General features: G+C 38.0%; 1 protein-coding gene across 1 annotated transcript in view; it reads right to left on the reverse strand.

The window, feature by feature from the left end:
• The window catches only part of LOC111875445 (phospholipid-transporting ATPase ABCA1), a 70849-nt gene that overhangs the window by 35519 nt on the left and 11375 nt on the right, over nt 1-23955 (reverse strand). Inside the window, exons 6-12 of the mRNA XM_033755826.1 lie at nt 15920-16093; nt 15200-15384; nt 10822-11086; nt 9671-9825; nt 5937-6092; nt 5781-5852; nt 1270-1408 (exon numbers count right to left, since the gene is read on the reverse strand). Of these exons, the coding sequence (XP_033611717.1) occupies nt 1270-1408; nt 5781-5852; nt 5937-6092; nt 9671-9825; nt 10822-11086; nt 15200-15384; nt 15920-16093 (1146 nt within the window). The remainder of the gene's footprint in view (nt 1-1269; nt 1409-5780; nt 5853-5936; nt 6093-9670; nt 9826-10821; nt 11087-15199; nt 15385-15919; nt 16094-23955) is intronic.

Consider the following 23955-nt stretch of genomic DNA (forward strand, 5'->3'; position numbering starts at 1 on the left):
TATAATAAAAGGACATGTTTTTGGGTGAAGCTGGTTGATCACAACAAAATTTTCATGACTAGGTAAGAAATTATTTACCAGTTGATCATAAATGAATCTCATCATGGATGCGTAAGAGAAGTCATCAAGAATATGTTCTATTCAGTTTCTTTTTCTGATAATTTTTAATTTGTTTTGCAGCGTCAGTTGCTGCTTATGATAATACATTGTTTGCTGTCTTTTGAGAAGTTGGAATCATTAAGAAAAAAAAAAGAAGTAATGAAATTAAGACATTACTTCTGCTAACTCTTTGGACATTAGTATCAATAATTTAAAGAACCAAGCAGGGTGACTCAATTGTACAGCATTAGCTTTGCATTCGGGAAATGCCTGGCTTAAATTTTAATTGGTACTTATTATCCTAATTGGGGTTTTTATTTTTTATTCTGTCTAAAAGCATTTCCTGACAAATCCAGGAAAATATCTTATCAAAGGGATCTGTGATACACTTTATGTTCTGTTCTTTTCATCCTTCGCATCCACACATTGCCACCATCCTTTTAACAACTGTTATATACTAATCACTCTTTTTTGATGTTTCCTGAGTAACAATGCAAGCTTCTGCTACTGGTAGATACACACCACAGCAGTTCCTAAGTTTTTATGCTGAGAAGTTATTTCAGCAGTCAGAGGCTGTAATTTTGAAATAAGAAGAAAAAAACATATTCAGAGCTCCTTTACAAAGTGCTTTGAAGGAATTTACAGCACGTGTTTGCAATATCTGTTTATGGTACAGATGATCTGTGTGAACATCATAAATTGTGTGTCAGCTGTTCATAATGTAACAAATATTTGTTACAGGTAAAGGTAAAGCTATGTGTTTAATTAATTAAGCACTATGCCATGAAGACATATGGGGGGAGGGATGGTATAACTTCAACATTCTTGACCTTGCCACTAGATGGAGGCCAGTGGTCAGTTTCACAACCTGGCCACTTTACCCCCCTGGGAAATTACCCCCAGTTCCCACTTGATAGGAGGCCGAATGGGCCCCAGAGTCAGACTGGACACTGTGGAGAAGAGAATAATCTTGCTTAGCCAGCAATGAAACCCAGGTCATCCAGCCCGAAGCCTCATCTGTGAGCTACTCGATTCCCTATGTATTTTTTACATATCAATTTAATTCTTTGCAGCTCATTTTCTATTACTGCACTTCTTCTAGCATGTTTAAGATGTAATTATTTAATTTATACATAATAAATTCAAAGAGGTTTACAGTTTTTAACTTACCATATAGTTTTTTGAGGAATAAAGAAGTGCCATAGCATTGGACTCGGCCATTATACATGATAGCAATCCTGTCTCCGAGAACATCAGCTTCCTCCATGAAGTGTGTTGTAATCAGGATAGTCCTCTCTCCTCTCATACTCTGTTAAAACAATTCATATTTTGGAACAGAATGAAGAGAAAAAGCATAGTAAATACCCCAACATATGTAGAAACGAAACTATGAAAAACCTAAATCAAGATAGATTATTCCAGGATTCAACCTATGAAGCTTCCTAGTCAGAACCAAGTATGTTTTGTAGAAGAATGATGTGGCTCCACTTTCCTCCCCCCATTGTACTTCAGGATTACCTGAATTAAGGTCACTGAAGAGGACTGTGTCATGTTCATTCAAATCTGCCAAAAATTTTGCAGTATTTAACACGGTGTTATATTGGATCCAACTTTTAGTCAGCATCAGAACTTAGTTCCAGTAGACTTTTTGCTCTTACATGGGGATAACCATTCATGTAACGACTGTCATATAAACTGTTTGGAGTTTGTTGGAGAAACTGAATTCAGTAATAGAAATGAATTCAAAACAAAGAAATAATGGGTCAGGGGGGGGGGGGGATTTATTTGGACTGGGCTTAATTTTTTAGTTTTTATATGTTTCTTTTTCTTCTCATTGTCCACATTGAAACCAGGAACAGGAATAACACAAAATAAAATGTCCACATGACAAGAAGTACACAATACATTCTAAAGTGAAAAAGACTTAATCATGACGTCACATTCAAGAAGACAAGAATAAATACTTATAAAAACTATTAATGATATTATACACGGATAGTACCAAAAAAACATAACAGTGGACCTTGGAAAATAAACACCACCTATAATTCACAAAAAAGAACACAGAATTTTACGTTCTAATAACTTTTTTACAATTTTAGTAATAATTACATGTATTATAATGATTAACACCAATATGTATCCATATTAGAATACTTCAGTAATGAGATGGATTAATGAAACTGCCTGAGGATGTATGTATGTATTATGGGAGGGGGTAGGTTTCCCCATGCACTTAGACCAGTTATTGGTCCATTGTGCGTCCCCCTCTTAATTTCTACTGTCACCATACCCTACCCGTAACGGTGCGTGCCATCAGCCCCTGTAGACCCAACGAGGTCGGCCCCCGGTACCTTGATGCTTCCCCCATCCACCAGAGGCATTGGAGACTACTTGGGCGGGAAAAGGCCTATAATTTACCTCAGAGGTCTCCTAAAGACATGAGGTTCTTTTACGTCCCGTAAATCTACGACACGGGACACACAACTTAAATTCCCTCCCGGAGGACTTGTTCCCTGAATTTTTCTGCCCTTAAAAATTCCATGACCTCTGCCGGGTTTGAACCCGCGTACCTTGAGTCATGAGGTGGGAACGTTACCCCTAGACTATGGAGGCCGCTTAACTGCCTGAGGATAATCCAAACTATGGACTGAAATATGTAGCAGTTATTAAATAAAACCAATGCAAACAATTAGTTTGGTCCATTTTGAAATATCGCTAAAAAGTGATCACAGTTAAAAACACAAAAAACTTCACACAGCTGCTACACATGAACTGTCAGTGATTGACTTTGCTGATCCCTGTCAATTGTTGGTAAGAGGCAGAACTACTCTTACATTGCAGTAGTTCATTTCATCACCACATAATATGAATTCTGTGGTACCAGTCCTGGAACTTAATTGCCACACCATGTATATAATATGATATGTCTGTTATGTTGTTCAGTGCTGCAATAAATAAAATATTAAAAAGAATAACAGAAGAACAAGCTAGTGGAATACCAGAAACTATGGTTCACAAAGATGACTCTGATACATGGGGATGAATGATTTTTTTTAGTTGTCTTTATTTAATGACACAACCAGTATTCCAGACTATATATCATTGTATGATAGGGTGATAAGTAAATAATGAATTGGAAAGGATGTGCATGGAAAGGGTTGTGGTATAATTACTATTCTGGCAATTTCATGGAGGGAATGAGGAAAATCATGAAAACCGTTGTCAAGATGAGTAGTATTCTGGCTGAGATTCAAACCAGGTGCCTCCTGAATATAAGTCAGAAATATTACTGCTTGAGCCAACTTGCTTGGTGGAAGATTTCTGAAGCCAAATTACATGGAGCTGTTACAGTGTGTAAAGTCAATTTGGATAAGAATATGGTAACGAAAATAAGTTGGAGGATAGATGTGAGAAGGATAAAGTGCAATACCTTGAAATAAAGAAAGTGGAGAGTATTAAACAGCTAGCAAAGTAAAACAGTAATAGAGAAGTACAACAGGAAATTACATGAATGCACACAAATGCAGGAAAGTGTTACCAATTAGTTAGGAATATGCTTTGGAAATGGAAAATTTGAAATACAGGAAAAAATGTGTTTATTTAAAAAATCACTACATGCCAATTGTGACATATGGAGTAGAAAAAGGACATGGCCAAAGACAGATATTAGTATTTAATCAGCAGCAGAGATGAGATATTTAATACACATAAAAGGAAAAACCAATGGAATGAGAACAGGATATTAAAAATCAGAGAAAATGTAAGATAAATATATTGGAAAATACACTGATAAATAACATAATAAGATAATGTGAACAAGCTTTAAGAATGAATGGCGGTAGACTACAGGGTGGGGCGCAGAAACTTCCTTTTTGCGAAGACGCACTGTGAGGGGAGGTGAGGTTGCAGAAAAGTGGGGATAGGCTTGACGAATGCAGCAGTCATGGAAGTTTCTGTCTAATACCCTTCAGTAGGAAACATGAGGTGGACAAGTGAGCAGCGTGCGTTTGCTGTTGAAGTCTATTTTTCAAACAACCATTCCTACGTGGCGGTGCAGCGTGCGTTCCGAACTCACTTTGGAATTAAGCTCAGAGGTCCGGCTCCCGACCGGAAATCAATTGTTTTGTGGGTAGAGAAATTTAGGACAACCGGGAGTGTGGTGAAAAAATCATCATGATGACAACGGACCGTTACGACGCCAGAAAATGTGGAGGCAGTTCGACAGTCGAATCTGAGATCTCCAAGATGCTCCGCTCGCAAACATACGGTCACCCTAGACATATACAATCGTTTAATGTGCCGAATTCTTCACGAACATCTTCATTTCCATCCCTATAAGATGGTTGTTGTGCAAGAATTGTCACCACATGATTTCCTGAACCGAATAACAGCATGCGAAATGTTATTGGAAACGTTACCCCGACGTACTTGTTTTCTTTAGTGATGAGGCACATTTTCACCTATCCGGATATGTCAACAAGCAGAACATGCGCTATTGGAGTGGTAACAATCCCAAAGAGCTCCATGAGAGGCCACTTCACAGTGATAAGGTGACAGTATTGTGTGCGTTGTCGAGAGTTGGAGTTATTGGCCCTTATTTTTTTAAGAAGACAATCATGCAGTTACTGTCAATTCACAGTTGTATGTGGACATGATTTAAAACTTTTTCAAACCAGCTCTTGAAGAAATGCATCTAGGAAATGTCTGGTTCCAACAGGATGGTGCCACGGCCCACACAGCCTGAGCTTCGATGACAGTTTTGAGGGCAAAGTTCCCCAGATGGCTCATCTCGCTTCGAGGTGACATCCCGTGGGCAGCACACTCACCTGATCTAATGCCCTGTGATTTCTTTATGGGGATACCTCAAGGTAGAGGTTTTTAAACATCGCCCCACAAACCTGCCTCAGCTGAAGAATGTTATTCGGCAGTAAGTAGCCCAAATTCCAGTGCACATGTTGGAACATGCAGAGGGGAACTTTGGTTGCATCAGTGCATAGAGAACGGTGGCCACCACCTTCAAGCTATTTTGTTTAAAACTACATGATTTAAAACTTTAAAGTATGTTCTTTCATTAGGTAAACATAAATTCTGTCTATCAGCAATAATTTTTCTTTTATTCGCCTTCAAAAAAAGGAAGTTACTGCACCCCACCCTGTACAAAGATGGTTTTGACCTTGCAACTAAAAGAAAAAAAACCCACAATGAAGGCCAAGATCAAGATGGGAACAACATGCAACTGGAAGTAAGAACACGGGAGGAAAATGAGGAGAAGGTGTTTGTGAAGACAGAGATGGAGAGGTTTCTTTGGAAGATGACATACATAAGAATTGATATGCTGGAGGAGAAAGAGAATGAAGAAAGAGGAAGAGGTGATGAAGAAGAAGAAGAAGTGCTCTGAATTCTTGTTCCTTCTCATTTAAAGTAAAGGAATTCTGTGGAGTGTAATATTTTAAAGGCAATAAGCATACAACTTATACTATCAGAATATAAAATAAATGGAAAATCATAAAAGATGATATGGTGGGAAAATTAACAGATTTAAGTAATCTTCAGCAGAAAAAAATATCAGTTTATTGCTTACAACTACAGCAGATCTTTGGTTTGGCACATGGTTTGTACATTATTATGTTACTCTGAAAAATCAGCAATAAATTGTGGTAATAAATTATTCTTCTTACCAACAAGATATCCCATATTTCCCTCCTGGCTTCTGGATCCAATCCTGATGTTGGTTCATCTAGCATCAAGACCTAGAACCCACAAAAGTTCACACCTTGAGGTTAATGCAGCCTCATGATTACCAAATATAGAACTTGTTAGAAATAACTGCTTACTTTACTGTTTCCAATTAGAGCTATGCCCAAAGACAATTTTCTCTTCATTCCTCCAGATAAAGTTGAGGACATCTGGTTTTTCTTGTCAGTAAGATTCAACCTTTCAAGGAATTCTGTAGCATCCTTCTTTGCTTCCTTTCTGGAACAGCCTTTCAACTGTAACATGAAAAGGCAGAATATGGAATATTTACAAATTCTATACTAGGCATTACATTTATAATCAATTATAGCAAGTGAAAACTGATAACAGAACATCAAATTTACCACAGGAGGGGAAGTGTTTATAATGAATGTCTAAAACAAGGCGAACAAATGTTTAAAAACTCAGACTCTATGAAAATTAAGAACATAATAAGCAAATCAATCTATTGTACACTAGTGGAATTGTGCAGTATTTTTATTTGAATCTCATTTCACAGGGAACCGAAATTTTTTTTTGGTAAATACCTCGTATCCCTTACCTGAATACATTTTTTTTAAGCTTTATGCGTGAAAACTGACATATTATCCAGGAATATGCAAGATTAGCACATGTAAGACAGTGATCATTTGATATTCACATTGCACTGTTATTGCACCACCACATCCACATACAATAGACTGTGGGGATGTCTTAACATGTGTGTGTAGTCTTTGTCATTACTCCTATGACAACCCACTTCTTCGGAACAGTTTGTTGGCCCTGAAAAGGACCGTGGCTGCTGAGATGATTGACCGGTGAGGTACCGCGGCGCGCGCCGGTAAGGAGAAAGGCTAGTTACGGTGAATGGCTGGTGAAAAGGCTAGTCGTTGAGCGCGGTCACAGGAGCCATGAGGCAGTGGCTACGCCAGAAGCCCAGTGAGTCTGACTGTAACACGACCACCGGCGAGTCCCCAGTGAGTCGGGTGTGAGAGCGCCGGAGGGCCGAGGCAGTCGTGCCCGGCGCAGCCTGCCGATGTCTCCGAAGACCGAGCGCTGGCGACGAAGCCTGCTGGCTCGAGTTGCTTGCTGTTGGACTGAAATAAACTGCTGAACTGAATTGAACTGAATAACTCGGCTCTGGAGTCGCTCCTTTTTATACGCTGGTCGGTGGGGCGGAGCCAAACTCGAAAGCGAGGAGGAAGAATTGATTGGCTAGCGCGCGTAATGACGTAGATGCGGGCCAGGAGCGATCCCAGTATAAATATGAACGTTTGAAGCAATCAGATTGGTTAGCGTGCGTGATGGTGAAAAGCGATGTGAAGAGCGAGCGTTGCAGAATTGCGTGATAATGTGGGATGTTCCCACATCACTCCCCCCCTTGCGAGAAGTGATGCTGCTTGCGAAGTGTATGCGGCGTCTATGCTGGGCTGTGATGATCCAACGTAGGAGTCGTTATTTGATGTTCACCACACGCACTTCCAATCACGTCGGGGTCACCAATGTGGGGATGTCTTAACATGTGTGTGTAGTCTTTGTCATTACTCCTATGACAACCCACTTCTTCGGAACAGTTTGTTGGCCCTGAAAAGGACCGTGGCTGCTGAGATGATTGACCGGTGAGGTACCGCGGCGCGCGCCGGTAAGGAGAAAGGCTAGTTACGGTGAATGGCTGGTGAAAAGGCTAGTCGTTGAGCGCGGTCGCAGGAGCCATGAGGCAGTGGCTACGCCAGAAGCCCAGTGAGTCTGACCATAACACGACCACCGGCGAGTCCAGGCGTGGTGCCCCAGTGAGTCAGGTGTGAGAGCGCCGAAGGGCCGAGGCAGTCGTGCCCGGCGCAGCCTGCCGATGTCTCCGAAGACCGAGCGCTGGCGACGAAGCCTGCTGGCTCGAGTTGCTTGCTGTCGGACTGAAATAAACTGCTGAACTGAATTGAACTGAATAACTCGGCTCTGGAGTCGCTCCTTTTTATACGCTGGTCGGTGGGGCGGAGCCAAACTCGAAAGCGAGGAGGAAGAATTGATTGGCTAGCGCGCGTAATGACGTAGATGCGGGCCAGGAGCGATCCCAGTATAAATATGAACGTTTGAAGCAATCAGATTGGTTAGCGCGCGTGATGGTGAAAAGCGATGTGAAGAGCGAGCGTTGCAGAAATGCGTGATAATGTGGGATGTTCCCACAAGACAAATATGTATTCATTCATTCATCCAGCCAGCCAATCCTGTTTCTCTCAACTGGTGCACTGTAGTAAATAAGTACTGCTGGTGAGGAAATTCTGGGAAAATTACTAATTTTGCTCTGACATGCATAGGTTCAAGTCCAAGTCAATTTATTTCACCATCCTTTTCTCCACAACAAAAGCAATGAGGCTGTGACAAGTACATGACAATGGTAATGATATATAGACCACAAAAATGACGTACAAAATTCAAAATGCTACAGACGTTATATGTAAGAAGCTGCCACAAACAACCAAAATTGTTCCTCAAATTTCAGTGCAGATTTTTCTGCATGGGTATATTACAGATGAAGGTAAAGTTGCCTCTGTGCTCAATTACTTCAGAACCATGCCATGAAAGCATGTGGAAGAGTACAGGTATAGCTCCATCATTCTTGACTTAGGCAGGTGAGTGTCAGATTCAAGCCTTGGCTGCTTTACTTCTGAGGAAGGAGCCCCAGTACCCACTGGACCCCAGAGTAGGTATGAACATTATGGAGAAGACAGAATTCTTTTGCCCTGACAGGAATCAAACCCTGGCTCTCCAACCTGTAACCCATCACTATAATGACTGGGAAAGGAATGACTAAAGGTTAGAAAAGAAGACAGAAGAAAGAATAATGAAAGAAAGGAAAAGATTGATAGCACCACCACCTGGTGTATACTGCTATTCTATCAAATTTAGTTAATGTCTAAGTGACTTTTCAAGGTAGTGAGGTTAGGTATTCTTGACAGAGTTTGTTTTTAATAATTTTGCCGTGTAATTTAAATGGCCTTTATGCTAGTAAAAGAGAACAATAAATAAATTTTACCTTCAGTATTTGAAAAAAAATTCAGGAAATGAATAACTGATTAATTAACCAAGCAACCAACCAACCAGTCAACTAACTCAATGAAACAGAATCTTTCTTTAGAAGCTATTAGTTGCTCATATACTAAAAAAACTCCACACCTTTTGTGGAACTTGAAGGTTCTTTAATTTATTCACTAGAACCTACCACTGGTCCCTGTTCTGAATCCAATGCATTTGGCTCACATTTTAATATTTTGGATATTTAAGATCCAGTATATAATTATCTTCATATGTACATCAGGTAGTCACATCCTTTCAAGTTTTACAATCAAAATTTCTTATGTATTTCAAATTTCTGCCATAAGTGGCGTAAGCAGTGCCCATCTCATCAGAAAAAATTGCTGGATTTTGTTTGTAAGGTAGTACTATTAATTTATAAAAATTGGTCATTAATTACCAACTCACCTTTTGTGTGTATCAACTTGTTAACAATAAAGAATATTATTATCAACACATCAGACTGAAATTATTTCAAAATGTAAGTAAATATTTACATTTATTTATTTTATTTATATTATATTTAATGTTGATGTTAGAAACTTGGACAGTACAGTGTTGAGTAATTGGATGACAGTGAGGAATGAATCTGGAAGGATGTAGAATGAAGAAGTCTTGGCAAAATTTAAGGCACAATCCTGGTATCTGCCTGAAGGGACTGTGGAATACCATGAAAAACCTCTAAGGACAGTCAATGTTCTACACGGAATTTTAAACAAAAATGTACAAGTTGAATCACAGAATACTGAAATGCGGGAATACTTACGATAGCAAAAAAAAGGAGATGCTCCATGACAGTTAGGTCTGAGAAGAGCAGAGCATGTTGGGGACAGAGGCCCATGCTTTCCCGAACTTTGTCCAAATTTTCACGGATGTCATAGCCATCAATATACACAGAACCACTGGTAGGGGAATACAGGCCTACCAAAGGTAATAAATTATGCATATAAACTGACTTAATAGCAAGGCAGGGAAGTTCAATCTATAAAAGAACATTTTCAAACTGAATTTTTAATTCAGAACTCTTGTAATACTGGAAGCTGTTTGATGTTTTTATCCAGGTTCACACAGAATGACACTTCAACTACGACAAAAAAAAATCAATGAAATAATTCAACATCATATGAATTCTATGTGGACATGGAAAGAAATAAAAATTTTAAATTGTAAATATGAAAAAATTAACACACGACTTCTACAAAATGATACTATATAATAGAAACTGAATCTGCTGTTATAAAATGGCCAGGCTAGCAAGGCAAGGCTACAACGCTTCGTAAAATACAGTTTCATATCAGATGTTATGCGATATGTCAAATCTAACAAGCTGATTGTATTCATAACAATTATATCAATCTTACAAATGCAGTGAAATGGTAAAACAAATTATACAGAACATACTAATCTGCAGAGGTCAGTGACATTTCCATGGAAGGTCATAATCAAAACACATCAATGGGACAAAAAAGTGAAGGTTGCTGTGAGAAGTGGTATGTTTTGATTTTCTTGCAACCATTTTCAGCTATGAGTAACTAATATCATGAAGCATAGTTGAGAAGCTAATATTTACTCAGCTATTTAGAAATTCCTCATTCTTATGTAACCCATAGGTTTATTATCAGGTTCATAATAACCATTCCATTAATAGTATCCTTCTAGTATCTTTGAACAACCTTTCCTCTTTAGTTTCTGATAAACTTTCTTCTTTTCTTGATGTCTTGTTTTGGGTCATTGTACATTATACTGAGAACTCTGTATCCCATATTCTTCACCTTACACTCTGAATTGGAAAATATATGTTCATTTAGGTCTAAAGCTTTTTAAATACTCATTTAGCCTCATTAGTTTTAATTGGAACAATGATGCCACTACAGATCACCAATGCACAATAATTTGTCTTATTATTAAATTTCTCACCTGTGAGAACTGACATAGTTGTAGTTTTGCCAGCACCATTATGTCCAAGCAGTGTTGTAATCTCACCACTATAGATATCTAGAGTGACTCCATCTACTGCCACCTTCTTGTTCAGTCCACCCAGTGAATGGAATATTTTGCGAAGGTTTTGTATTTTGATCCCAACATGCAGATTACTTGGGGGATTTTCAAATGTTCTGTTATTTTCTGCCTGATCATCTGAAGAAAATGTACTACTAAGCTTGCTGCTGCACCAATAGGATGGCTGGAACAGAAGAACTGTATTTGTCATAGCAGTCCGAAAAGTAATGTCAGTGAGTTGATTAAAAAAATTTATTGAATAGACCGGTACAACACATTAAAAGACTTCAAAATAGGCTCCTTCTGTGTCGATACATCACTTCCAGCGAGATTTCCAGGCATCGAAGGTGTCATGGTAGGCCTCCTCCGGAATGTTCTTTAGAGACTTGGTGCAAGCCTCTTTGACTTTGTCAACTGTCCCAAAATGATGTCCTTTCATGGAAGTTTTCAAGCGCGGAAACAAAAAGAAGTCTGGGGGAGCCATGTCAGGACTGTAGGGCGGGTGGGGAACTGTTGGCACCTTTGAATCGGTCAGGAAGCGGATCACGAGGAAGGCGGTGTGGGCTGGCACATTGTCATGGTGAAGTTTCCAATTGTCCACGATAAACCCTTCGTTTGAGTCTCTTTAGCACTTCTATGTAGAATTTGACGTTGATGGTGGTACCATGTGGTACAAACTCATGGTGGACGACCCCCCTGATGTCAAAGAACACAATGAGCATGACCTTAACCTCTGACTTGCTCATTCTGGCCTTCTTGGGGTGAGGGGATGCTGAGGTGTGCCATTTGACAATTTGTCTTTTTGTTTCGGGGTTGTGCTCAAACACCCAAGTCTCACCACCTGTGATGACACTGTCTAAAAAGTGAGGGTCACTTTCACACAAGTCCAAAAGTTCTTGGCACGTTTCAACTCTGCACAATTTTTGGTCGTCCGTTAACACTTTGGGCACCAGCTTTGTACACACTTTTCGCATCTGCAAATTGTTCGTCACAATCTCGTGAACGGTACTTTTTGGAATGTTTAATGTCTGTGCCATTAAACGAACACTCAAACAACGGTCTGAGTTCAAAAGTCCTCTCACACGTGTCACATTTTTGTCGGTGGTGCTTGTTGATGGCTGTCCAGCGCGGGCTTCATCGCCGACCTCTTCATGGCCTTCTAAAAGGCCTTGTGCCACTGATAGACCTGACGTTCCGACAAACAATCATCACCGAAGGCCGTCTTTATCATGGGAAAAGTTTCCACTGCAGACCTGCCAAGTTTCACACAAAACTTGATGGCAACCTTTTGTTCCAAGGAGTGCTGCACTGCGGCTTGCACGGGAGACAAAAACGAGTTTCACGGAAAAGCCTTTCGTCACTCTCAGGAAGTTCGGAGACGACTAAGCGACCGCGCGTTCATAAGCTGACTTCCCCCTCCACCAATCCCAACCGGTCTGAGCGCGCTGAGACGTATAGTCACTTCACAATAAAATCACTGACATTACTCTTCGGACAAACCCTTTTTCTTTATTCTGTATTCTTTATCAAAATGAACATGAAGATACACAAATATCCAAATCATATTACTGAACTCTCTGGTGTAGTAGATAATTCTCACACTTTTTAAATTGAGAATTTTGAGTGCAATTTGGTTAGAAGAAACAATACCTTGATGTCCTCATGGTTTTACTCACACCTTCAAGCAAATGTAGCAACAATGTTTAAATTTAGGGCTCAGCCACGTCCTATAATGACTTTTAAATATAATTCTGTTTAAGAACATTTGATAACTTATGGTCTTAAACCTAGGGCATTTGGAGAGATAGAAATGTTACAGACATAAGATCTCTCTATCAGCTACAACTAAAAGAATAGTGTAGACCTTCATAAAGACATAATTTCTTTCCTTTGAAACAATACCACTCTGTGGAACATTTTAAGCACATGTGCCCTCAGATGTCACTGGTGTTTTAATAATATTTCAGTAGTAAGGACCAGATGTTCTTAAGCTTTAAGACAGTGTACCTATGTATGTGGGGTATACGGTAGCGTAGTTGGTTGAGGCACTATGCTACAAGCTGGAAGGTCGCAGGGTCGAATCCCAATGAGGTGGAGTTTTCATTTTACCTAATCCTTCCAGCTGCACTATGGCCCTGGGGTCAACTCAGCCTCCAACAGAAAAGAGTACCAGGAATATTCCTGGGAGTAAAGGGCAGCTGGCACATAAGGCTGAAAACCTTACTGCAATCTACGAGCCAATTGTCCAGAAAATTTGCGAACCTCAACATCTCACAACCCTATGGGCCTCCATGGCCTGTTACAGTGATAGCTTTACTTTTTTAATTGATAGTGGGGTGGGACTAAGTCCCTTGTACTGCAGCCACTTCTGGCCTATTGTACCAGCCCCAGAGGAGAGGTGAGGGTGATTGTGAAGCAACTGGTGGAATGAAGATTGGCAGGAGAAACTGAAGTACTCAGAGAAAACCTGCCCCAGCACCACTTTGTCCACCACAAATCCCACTTGACCAGACCTGGGATCGAACCAAGGCCGCCGCGGTGGGAAGCCAGTGACTAACCGCTTGAGCTATGGTGCGGCTGATACCTTTACTTACTTACCTATATATGTACAGTATATACACTTGTGTACACTTATTCATCTTAAAGCCACTCATTCGATTTCATAAATCAAAAGTATATTGCTACATGAAACATGTAACAAACTCTATAGGAAGGGAGAGAGACTGAATAATTAGCAAAACAATGACTCACAGTGAAACTGTTAAAAGAATTTACAAATATTCTGACTGCACTACAAAGTTACTCACTGACTCTTGTTGTCATAACCAAGTGTTTTTTCCATAATATTGTATTTTACCATCATACTGTTTGTAGAATAATTGATTCAGTTTCAATCTCGCAATATATGTATAATTCTAGGATATTATTATTATTTGAGGGGGTGGGTTTCCCCATGCACCGCGACGAATGGTCTATTGTACGTCCCCGTGATATTCTACCGGTCTCTATACCCTACTGATACTGGTGCGTGCCATCAGTCTCGACTCAGCCAGCGAGTTCGGCCTCTACTGGCTCAGCGGTATCTAGATGCTTCCCCCATCTACCAGAGGCGTTAGAGACTATTGTTGGGCGGGAAATGTCCTTATAATTTGGCTCAGAGGCCTCCTTGGAGCATGAGGTTCTTTTACATGCCATAAAGCTACAACACAGTACCCACAGCTTAAAATCCCTCCCAGAGGACTTGTTCCCTGAATTTTTCCACCCTTAAAAATTCCACGACCTCCGTCGGGTTTGAACCCGCATACCTTGAGTCATGAAGTGGGAACGTTACCCCTAGACTACCGAGGCCGCTTAATTCTGGGATAACTATACAGTTTCTACAATCATGCATTTGTTTCAGCCATTATTTTTGGCTATCACCAGGTAGTACTTACAGTCACTATCAACTCTCTCTACTATTCCCCTTCCACTGGCCAATGTTTACAACTGGGGAAGGTCATGTTGTTGATTACAATGTAGGTTTTCAGTTGTAGACTTAAATATACTCTATAAGTTATATAAAACTTTGTCCCAGTATTCAGAAAGGTACGCATTATTGGCAATACAAATATCTTTTAACTTTAAAAATTTTGCCTTGAAATCTGAAAATCTGCCTTAAAATTTGTTTATATATATATAATTAAGTTAACCAGTTTCTATCTATTTTAGCTAAACTATGTAAGAAAACAAATGTTAAGGCAAAATCTTCGAAGTTAAAAGATGTTTATATTGCAAATAATGCATACTCTTCAGAACACTAGGGCAAAGGTTTGTATAATCTACAGAATTTAAGTCTACCTAAAAACCTACATTGTATTTAACAACATGTCCCTCCCCAATTGGGCAACTGAAGTGGAATAAAAGAGAGTGTTGAGAGTGAATGTATAAGTACTACCTGATGATGGCCAAAAATAATGGCTGGAACATTTTGTAGCTGTAGAAACTGTAAAATTATCCTAGAATTATACATATATTATGAGACAAACTGAATAAAGAAGTGTTTGTTTTTCCATTTTGTATTATCTAGTTTGATATGTTGTATACTGGAATTCAACTACAGTAAGTTGAGTTAAAGAGTTAGGTTTATTTATTTCAGCTCATATTTTTTTCTATAAATTGTTATTTTTATGGACATATATTCATGAAAGGAAATTAATTATTTTTATTGTGGTAAACTTGAATGTTTCATATCGCTGCCTTGAATTACAGACTAAAAAACCAATGAATTTAAGAAATAAGACATATGTTACTGTCATACCATGATGAAGAAGTGCCAGGGTTTTGCAACCCCATATTTGCCTGGCATGACAGAATCAATATACCATGTCACAATGCTATATAGGACAGTGTCCACAATGAGCATCACCCATATAAGACCCATGCTGATGTCACCTTCTTTACCACTGGGAGGGGTAAAGAAATTTCCCCAGGACAGGCCCTCACCTAAATCAAGCAGAAATACCATATTTGAAACAAATACTGTGTGGGGCTAATTAATACACGTGAAAGTAGCTACTGATGTACAGTATATTATACAAATATTACAAATTCTCCTTTCCTTAAATTTCATAATTCTACACACTGACAAATTATTTTACCAATTTTCTGAATTAAACCATCAACAGAAACATAACTGACATTAGAAACGAGAACAACCAACCTTAAGAAGTGAAAGGAAAAAAATTATGTGCACCTCTCAACTGCCATTCATGAGACGTTTTGTGGAATGCGTAATCTATCTAGTTACAGTCTCTGTTCTAAAATGCAATTAGTTAATATGTAAGGTTCAACAATTAATAATGAAAAGTCCCTCAGGCAGCCTTGGTTATAATAGACCAATATCAAATACAATTCTTATGAGATTGGCATGGCAGGGAAGGAATCATATTCCATCGAGGATCACAATCACAGAAATTTATTTTGAAAATACGTTCAAATTATGTCACAATTTGTAACAAATTTCATGGTTTTTACTAACCTCGTGTTTCCCAGGACACAATCAAACCAAATGCCCAGTTAATTGCTGTGTTTGGCAAAATAGCTGATACGAGCTTGACACCCACATGAAGGGTATTTCCATTCATAACAGGATATGTTGTAGCTGAGTAAGATATAAACCACAGAAAAATGCCGGCACACATGGCCAAGGTTGCTGAAATCATGATACATTTATGCAATTAGTTGCTTCATATGTATGTATGTATTCCATAGCTTGGTCTTCAACTGTAACTAACAATACAACATGTAAATTCAAGTGAATTTTTTTTTATTAGAAACTAAGGAAGTGTATACCTTTTTATTTAAATTGTAAACATTTTCAAATTCTAGTTTTACTTCCAATTTTGTCAGACTTCCAACTGCAGTTGAGAATAGATACAGTGACAGTAAATGTAGTCCACATTATTATTAAAAAATTTATGGTGGAATGGATAAATGGGAAAGTAAGGAACTCTTAGAAAGAAAGGATTTCAGGGTGACACCATGCACGTGACTGTCACCAGAGCTTAAAATAACTAAGTAAATATAAACATTCACAGCAAAGTAAATTAAAATTTTAAGTTTAGTATTCAGATGTCTAAATGGAATTTAAAAATGCATTCAAACAGGGGCTGGAATAGGAAAGAGGATTTGGACACTTTCTCATAGCAAGAAAAAATGTAAATTCCAAAAAATATGAATTTAAATTTTGAACTGTCACTTGAATTTGTAGTTTATTTAAGAATTCAGATTATATAGTGTCAAATGCTTAAAGTTTGACTGTGTCAATCAAACAATATTAATGCATAAACTTGAATTCTATGGAATTACAGGGAAATTTAAATCATTAATCAATTCTTATTTAACAGGCAGACAGCAGAGAGTGGTGCTTAGTAATAAATGTAGTAGTGATAATATATCTGAATGGGCGATAAATAAAGAGTATCACATGGTACTGTATGCTGATGACATGAGCATTATAATTACAGATCACAATAAAAGGAACTTTAAAACAAATCTTAACAGAACTTTTGATAAGGTAAATACCTGCTTTAATGCCAACTTACTCACCCAAAAAACCCAATACATATTTGGAATTTTGATCTAGGAATAGCTGTAAAAGTCCAATATGATCAAAAAAGTATAGTTACAGCTACTGAGGCTAAATTTCTGGGCTTGATTATTGATGATACTTTGTCTTGGAGCCAGCACATTTATTATACTATAAACAAATTATCTGTGGCATGTTATGCAATTAGAAACATAAAGCATACAGTAACAACAGAAACACTAAGGTTAATCTACTTTGCCCATGTTCATTCCATTATTAGTTATGGAATAATCTTCTGGGGCAGTGCTAGCTTAGCGCAAAAGGTATTTGTAATGCAAAAGAGAATTATCAGAGTCATAATGAATATGAGGCCAAGAGACTCTTGTAGGGAGATTTTTAAGAGGATGAAAATAATGACATTGTATTCTCAATATATGCACTACTTATATTTGTGGTTAATAATAAGAACTTATTTGAAAACAATAGTGAATTACATGATCATAAAACTAGGTTATGTAAATACTTGCCCCTACCGGCGGTGAATCTGGCCAAATTTGATAAAGGTGTCTATATCACAGGTATAGGAGTTTTTAATCATTTACCTCATTCAATAAAAAGAATGGTGAATGATGAGAAGGGTTTTAAATCCACTTTAAAAAGGTTTCTGTGTCACCATTCCTTTTTCTCCATGAATGAGTTTTATCAATATACTATTCCTTGCTACTAAGTACTGTTTTAATATATGTATGTTTCATTGTCTAGGATTTGTATATTGAGTCACCCTATATTCTGGGTATGAAGTTTAAAATTTTGTTGTAAATATGAATGAATGAATTTGACAAGGCAGTTCAACTTTTAACAATGGTTACTTTTTAATGTTTAAATTATGTAAAAAAACAGATATTATTAAAAATTTCAAATTTTAAGTATTGTACTTTAATCTGTTAAATGTGCCCTTAGATATCACGACTTCAATAGAAATCAGCTAAAATTCTAACAGGCTGCTACCATGGAAACTGTAACAATAACAACCCAATGCAACTATTCGAAGATGTGCAGTACACAATTGTATCTAATTTTATTATTTATGTGGTTTGATAGTGTGTGTTATATTTTAATTATAGGTTAACCATATCAAGAGTGATTATTCATTGTTGACAAATTCTAATCCCTTAGGCATTTGGGCAAAAGGATTTCAAGAATGATGTATTTAATGATATGACTTGTTCAAGTGTTACTGTTGTAGCAATTATGATTGCCAAATAAAATGAATGAATGAATAGGAAATAATGAATTTGAAGGACATGGCCAAATTTCAAGAATTTGCCTTGGGGACTGAGGAAAACTGAAGAATCTCAGTTGGGATAGCTCATGTCCAGGCTGGGATACAAACCTGGTACAAGGTGGTTCAAATATGACCGGGACTGATTTGTGTGTAAACAAGCTGCACTGCGCAGCAGCTGTGCGACCTTGAGAGAGTGAAGCCACAACCTTCACCCTCCCTCCTGTTAGGATTAGAACCTGTTCAGTCCTGTCTGGGAGTTGCTAGAGTGATGAGTGAACAGAAGGTACCATGGAGCATGGAACAACGCATTGTGATCAAATTCCTCGTTGGAGAGAATGTCCCGTCCGCTGAAATTCACCACAGACTCCAACAACAGTATGGGGAAGAGTGTCTCTCATGGACCCGTGCGTTTGAGTGGTGTAAGTGGTTCAGAGAGGGCAGAGAGTGCATGGAGAATGAACCGCATGATCGTCGGCTGCGAACATCCGTCACCAAGCCAAACATTGATCGTGCAGACGTGCTTATTCGTGAGAATAGGCACATCACTATCAAGAAACTTGGAGCAATGCTGTCCATCAGTGTTGGTAGTGTAGAAGACATCGTGAAATACCACCTGCACTATCGCAAGGTGAATGCATGGTGGGTACCACGCACTTTGACGAACGTGAACAAAATGGTGCGCATGCAAGCTGCCAGTCGTCTCCTACAGCAGTTTGAAGACGAAGGTGATACATTTTTGAAGTCTATAGCAACCACCGATGAAACGTGGGTGCATTATTTCTTTCCCGAGTCCAAACAGTCATCACGTGAGTGGCGGCATACCAGTTCTCCCAAACCCAAGAGAGCGCGGAGGAGCCGTTCGGCAGGAAAAGTGATGCAGCTTATTACTCAGACTTCCTGGCAACAGACATGAAGGAAAAGATCCAATCCAAGCGGAAGACACGTGGAAAGCAGGTAGCCTTCCTTCAAGACAATGCATGCCTCCATATGGCCAAAACAATGGAAACCCTCCGGAAACTGAAATGGAACCTTCTGACATATCCGCCGTACAGTCCCGATTTGGCCCCAAGTGATTTCTACCTGTTAGGAAGGCTCAAATCAGACTAGCAAGACATGCGGTTTGTGGATGACGCCGTCATTCAGACTGTTCGGGAGTGGATACGCCTACAACCACAAGCCTTTTTTCAAAAGGGCATCAGGCTGCTTCCAGAAAGTTGGAAAAAATGTGTTGACTCCAGAGGGGAGTACATTGAAGACTGACATGTGCAAGTAAGTGTTTGGCAATTATGTTTTGTTTTTTTTAAATCAGTCCCGGTCATATTTGAACCACCTTGTACTTCCCGGATACAAGTCAGAAGTGTTACCACATGAGCCAACTTTGCTCAGTAGTCACTTGAGAATTACATTCTTCCAGCACACCTCATGGCTTCTTCAACTAGACCCCTACTTCTCCCACTTATGCATACTAACTCTGTGATACCCAGAAAATTTATACACATTTTCTTAAACACCAAATCATTAATAGCCATCCAAAACAAATCAATAAACAGCCTGCAACTGAACAACTAGAATTATAAATATAATGTATGTTTTTAATGCAATTTCATTTGTAAATATAATTACAGATGATAATGAGTCTGGATTGCATTATAGCAGATCTATTAATGGAATATTTTGAATTTAATAGATATTAGAGAAAAATGGGTGTAACATCAGCCTTTTATACACTTAAAATATTCTATGATTTAGTTATGACTGAGGAACTACTGTAGAGTTTGTAAAATGAATTCGGACTACACAAGAGAGTTGTGAGATTAATGTGCATGCATGATACATCTACTAGAGCTTATACATGTAAAAATTTATCTGATGAATTTCCAAATCAGATCAGGCTACAACAAACCAACTTGTGGTACCTAACACTTTTGATTTTTCTTGCAGATGTGTTCTCAGGAAAGAATTAAATTTTAATTGTATTGCACTAGATGTTGTGGTAGAGTGGTTAGCACTCTTGCTTTGTATTCTAGACGTCTGTTCAAATCTCATCCCAAGAGCAGCCATCCTGACTAAGGTTTCGTGTGGTTTTCCTCAATCCTGCAGGTAAATACCTGGATAATATTTAAAGTTGGGCAATGGTCTTTCCTTCCAATTTCTTATTAATCAATCATTTCATTACTTGATTCTATATAATTTGAGCTATTAAATGTACTGTTAAATAACCAAGAATTGGTGATCTTGTAAATTCTGATGACGTTAATTTCTTGTGGAAGAGCACATTTTTATAACAAAAATAATGTCAAAATTGTTTACAGGCTACCAAGAAATTGCTCTAAATGATATGACTAAACACATAATAAAAAATGTAAAAAAAGGTTAAGCTATCTGTGTAACAGGCCATGGAGAGCCATAGGGTTGTAAGATGTCAAGGCTTCCATATTTTCTANTTTACGGGCTACCAAGAAATTGCTCTAAGTGATATGACTAAACACATAATAAAAAATGTAAAAAAGGTTAAGCTATCTGTGTAACAGGCCGTGGAGAGCCATAGGGTTGTAAGATGTCAAGGCTTCCATATTTTCTAGACAGTCGGCTCACAGATGGCAGTGAGGTTGTCAGCCTTCTACACTGGCCGCCCTTTGAATCCCCAGGTAGATTCCTGGTACTCATTTGTGTTAGAAGCTGATTCAAGACCAGGGCCATAGTGCAGCCGGAAGGGTTAGGTCAACTGAAAAATCCAATGACCTTTATGAACCCGTGTAGCTTATAGCATAGTGTTTCAACAAACTTCGCTACTGTGTGCCTAAATACATGAATATGGCAAGAAATTAAAATTTGCAATAAAGCTTTATTATAATTAGAGGTGATAAATAATTAGAAAATGGTTAAAATATAAGCATCTTAAATAAATAATACAAAATGTATTTTTTTTCACGAGTTATTTAATAATGCTTTCAGTATCAGACTGTATATAAGGTCAGATGACAGGATGATAGATAAATGATGGATTGAAAAGTATTTGGAAGGAAGCAGTATTGGTCTAATTGAGATGATATCATAGCATTTTCATGGAAGGACTGAGGAAAACTACGAAAACCTCAGTCAAGAAAGCTGGTGTCTTGGCAGAGATTTGACTCAAACATCTCTCAAATACAAGTTTAAAGCATTAGTCCTAGATTAACCTGTTCAGTCAAATAGAAATGAAATGCATGATGAAATTAGAATAAATTAAAAAATGAATAATATTATTCAGTTCAAAAAGTGTTATTATCACTTTCCAATATAATAAAGACCAAGATAAATGAATAGTAATTTTGACAATTGTTTCATATGGTCATAAAGTGTGATCTCTTATTATAACAGAAGAAAATACATTATGAGTAAATGTGCTTAAAAGTGAAGTTAAGAGAAATATATTTAGATTTAAGAGCCCTGTAGAAAGTGGTAAATCGAGGATTATACATAATTAGAGAGTTTAGAGATTTATGCACATCACATATATATGTATATTCTTAGAAGGGTGAAATCACGAAAATTACAAAGAGCTTGTATGTGGGAGAAAAGATATATGTACACAATTCTAGTGGCAAAAACCTCTTCAGAAACAAACACTTGATGACAGGAGATTTCAGGATTACTCTAAGACACATTTTAGGGAAAATAGTTATTATGATGAAAGGTGGATGGAAATAGCTCTGAATGGTACCAATGGCAGACTTTTATATTAGCAGTGTTTGTAAAATTCCAGTGCCCATTAGCAACATGATTAGAGATACAATCATGTTATGGTAAATGGCAAACACAATAAGCCACTTAAAAATAATGACACTACACATCATTTAGCTCCAAAGACATTCAAGAATAAAATAATTCTCCAAAAAGATATACTGACAATTTTCTGGGACTGATATTGAGAGACTTTCTTGGAATGAATGCTATAGTACATCTACTGCTCACTTGGAAATATTTAGCTACCACTGTGTCACCTGCATAAATCTAATTTTGTACAAATGCCTTGATACATTCACATTTGTGTACAATTTCTGCTCATTGCCTGTCAGCTTAGAGCAGAGAAATTAATTTAAGTTCAAATTTACAAGAAGATCAATTCATTTACACAAGTGACATAATGACTACGTCAAGAAGGTTGGTAAATCAATACATTTTCGCAGAATATCTGATAACTTCTTCACTGAATCAGCTGTTAAGTTTCTTGCTAATTATCAGTGTCAATACTTTTTTCCAGATATCTTATCTACATTGATTTTCACTGCTTCAAGTTCACAATTCAGCCTAGTGTGATCAGTTTAGTTATTTAATTGTATTCATATGCATTCACAAAGAATTTTCTTCTGTTCTGTTTATCAAAAATTGTTATCAAAAATTGTTTAATGTGACCCGAGCCACAGATAATACTAGGAAAATATTTGAGTAGGTTGCAGTTTAAGCAAACACTTCATGAGATATGCTGTAATCAGCACAAAGAAAGGGGATGTGCGTCAAGACACATAATTGAGATAACAGATATTTGAATACCAAGAACACAAGTTTCTTTTTAATGCACCATGCGTTGGCTCAACAGTGTAATCTGTGTAATAATTCATTTTTAATTTCTTGTCTACTGTCATGTAATTCTTTTGAAGTTATCATAACTGGGATTTATATATGACAACTGTATTTTAATTTCTGTCAACATAGCTATGATCTTATTTGTATTAAATAAAGGTAAAACTATCCCTGTAACAGGCCATGGAGGCCCATAGGGTTGCGAAACGTCAAGGATCCCACATTTTCTAGACAACCAGCTCACAGATGGCAGTGAGGTTATCAGCCTGACATGCTGGCCGCTCTTCACCCCCAGGAAGATTCCTGGTACTTATTTCTGTTAGAGGTTGAGTCAAGCCCATGGCCACTGGGTGGCTGGAAGGATTAAGTCAATTGAAAAATCCAATAACCTCATTGGGAATTGAATCCACAACCTTCCGGTTTGTAGCACAATGCCTCAACCAACTATGCTACGGCGTGCCCCCTTGTATTTGTATTATCCTTTTAAAAAAGATAATATTACTTCATTCTATTTACTTACTTACTTACTCATGGAGCTGAGCCCTTCTGGAGGAGCCACCAATTCTGCAGCTACTCAAGAATTTCCCAGCATTTTATGGAACCTGAAGGGTCATTACCATGTTCACAAGAGCCCTCCAGTGGTTCCTACCCTGAGCCAGATCTATCCAATCCATACCATCCCACCCACCTATGCCTTGGTCTTCCCTGTGGTCTTTTTCCTTCTGGCTTTCCCACCAATATCCTGTATGCATTTTATTTAGAGATGATAAATGGATGTAAGTTAATTAGAAAATGACAATCCTAAATTATGCCCTTGAATAAAAATTAAAAATCTTTGCCCATGAAAGATTGGTGGGATATTTAATTTAATGATGAGTCAAATAGAAACAGGAAGTCCCGATTTTCATTCTTCATACATATATTGAACATACTGAAAATCAGATTTAGAAATGATGCTAAAATTTAATGGCATTTCTGACATTCTGAATACACAGGAAGATAATATTATGTGATTTCCTGCCACACTACGCATGTTGCACAGGTTTAGGTGGTTAAATGTAAATAAAATATGCTACCTGAAAGAACAGCAGATTCTACCAGCTTCACATTAACAATATAAATAACATAACAACTGAAC

This window comes from Cryptotermes secundus, unplaced genomic scaffold, assembly GCF_002891405.2.
Source record: "Cryptotermes secundus unplaced genomic scaffold, Csec_1.0 scaffold304, whole genome shotgun sequence".
NCBI lineage: Eukaryota > Metazoa > Arthropoda > Insecta > Blattodea > Kalotermitidae > Cryptotermes > Cryptotermes secundus.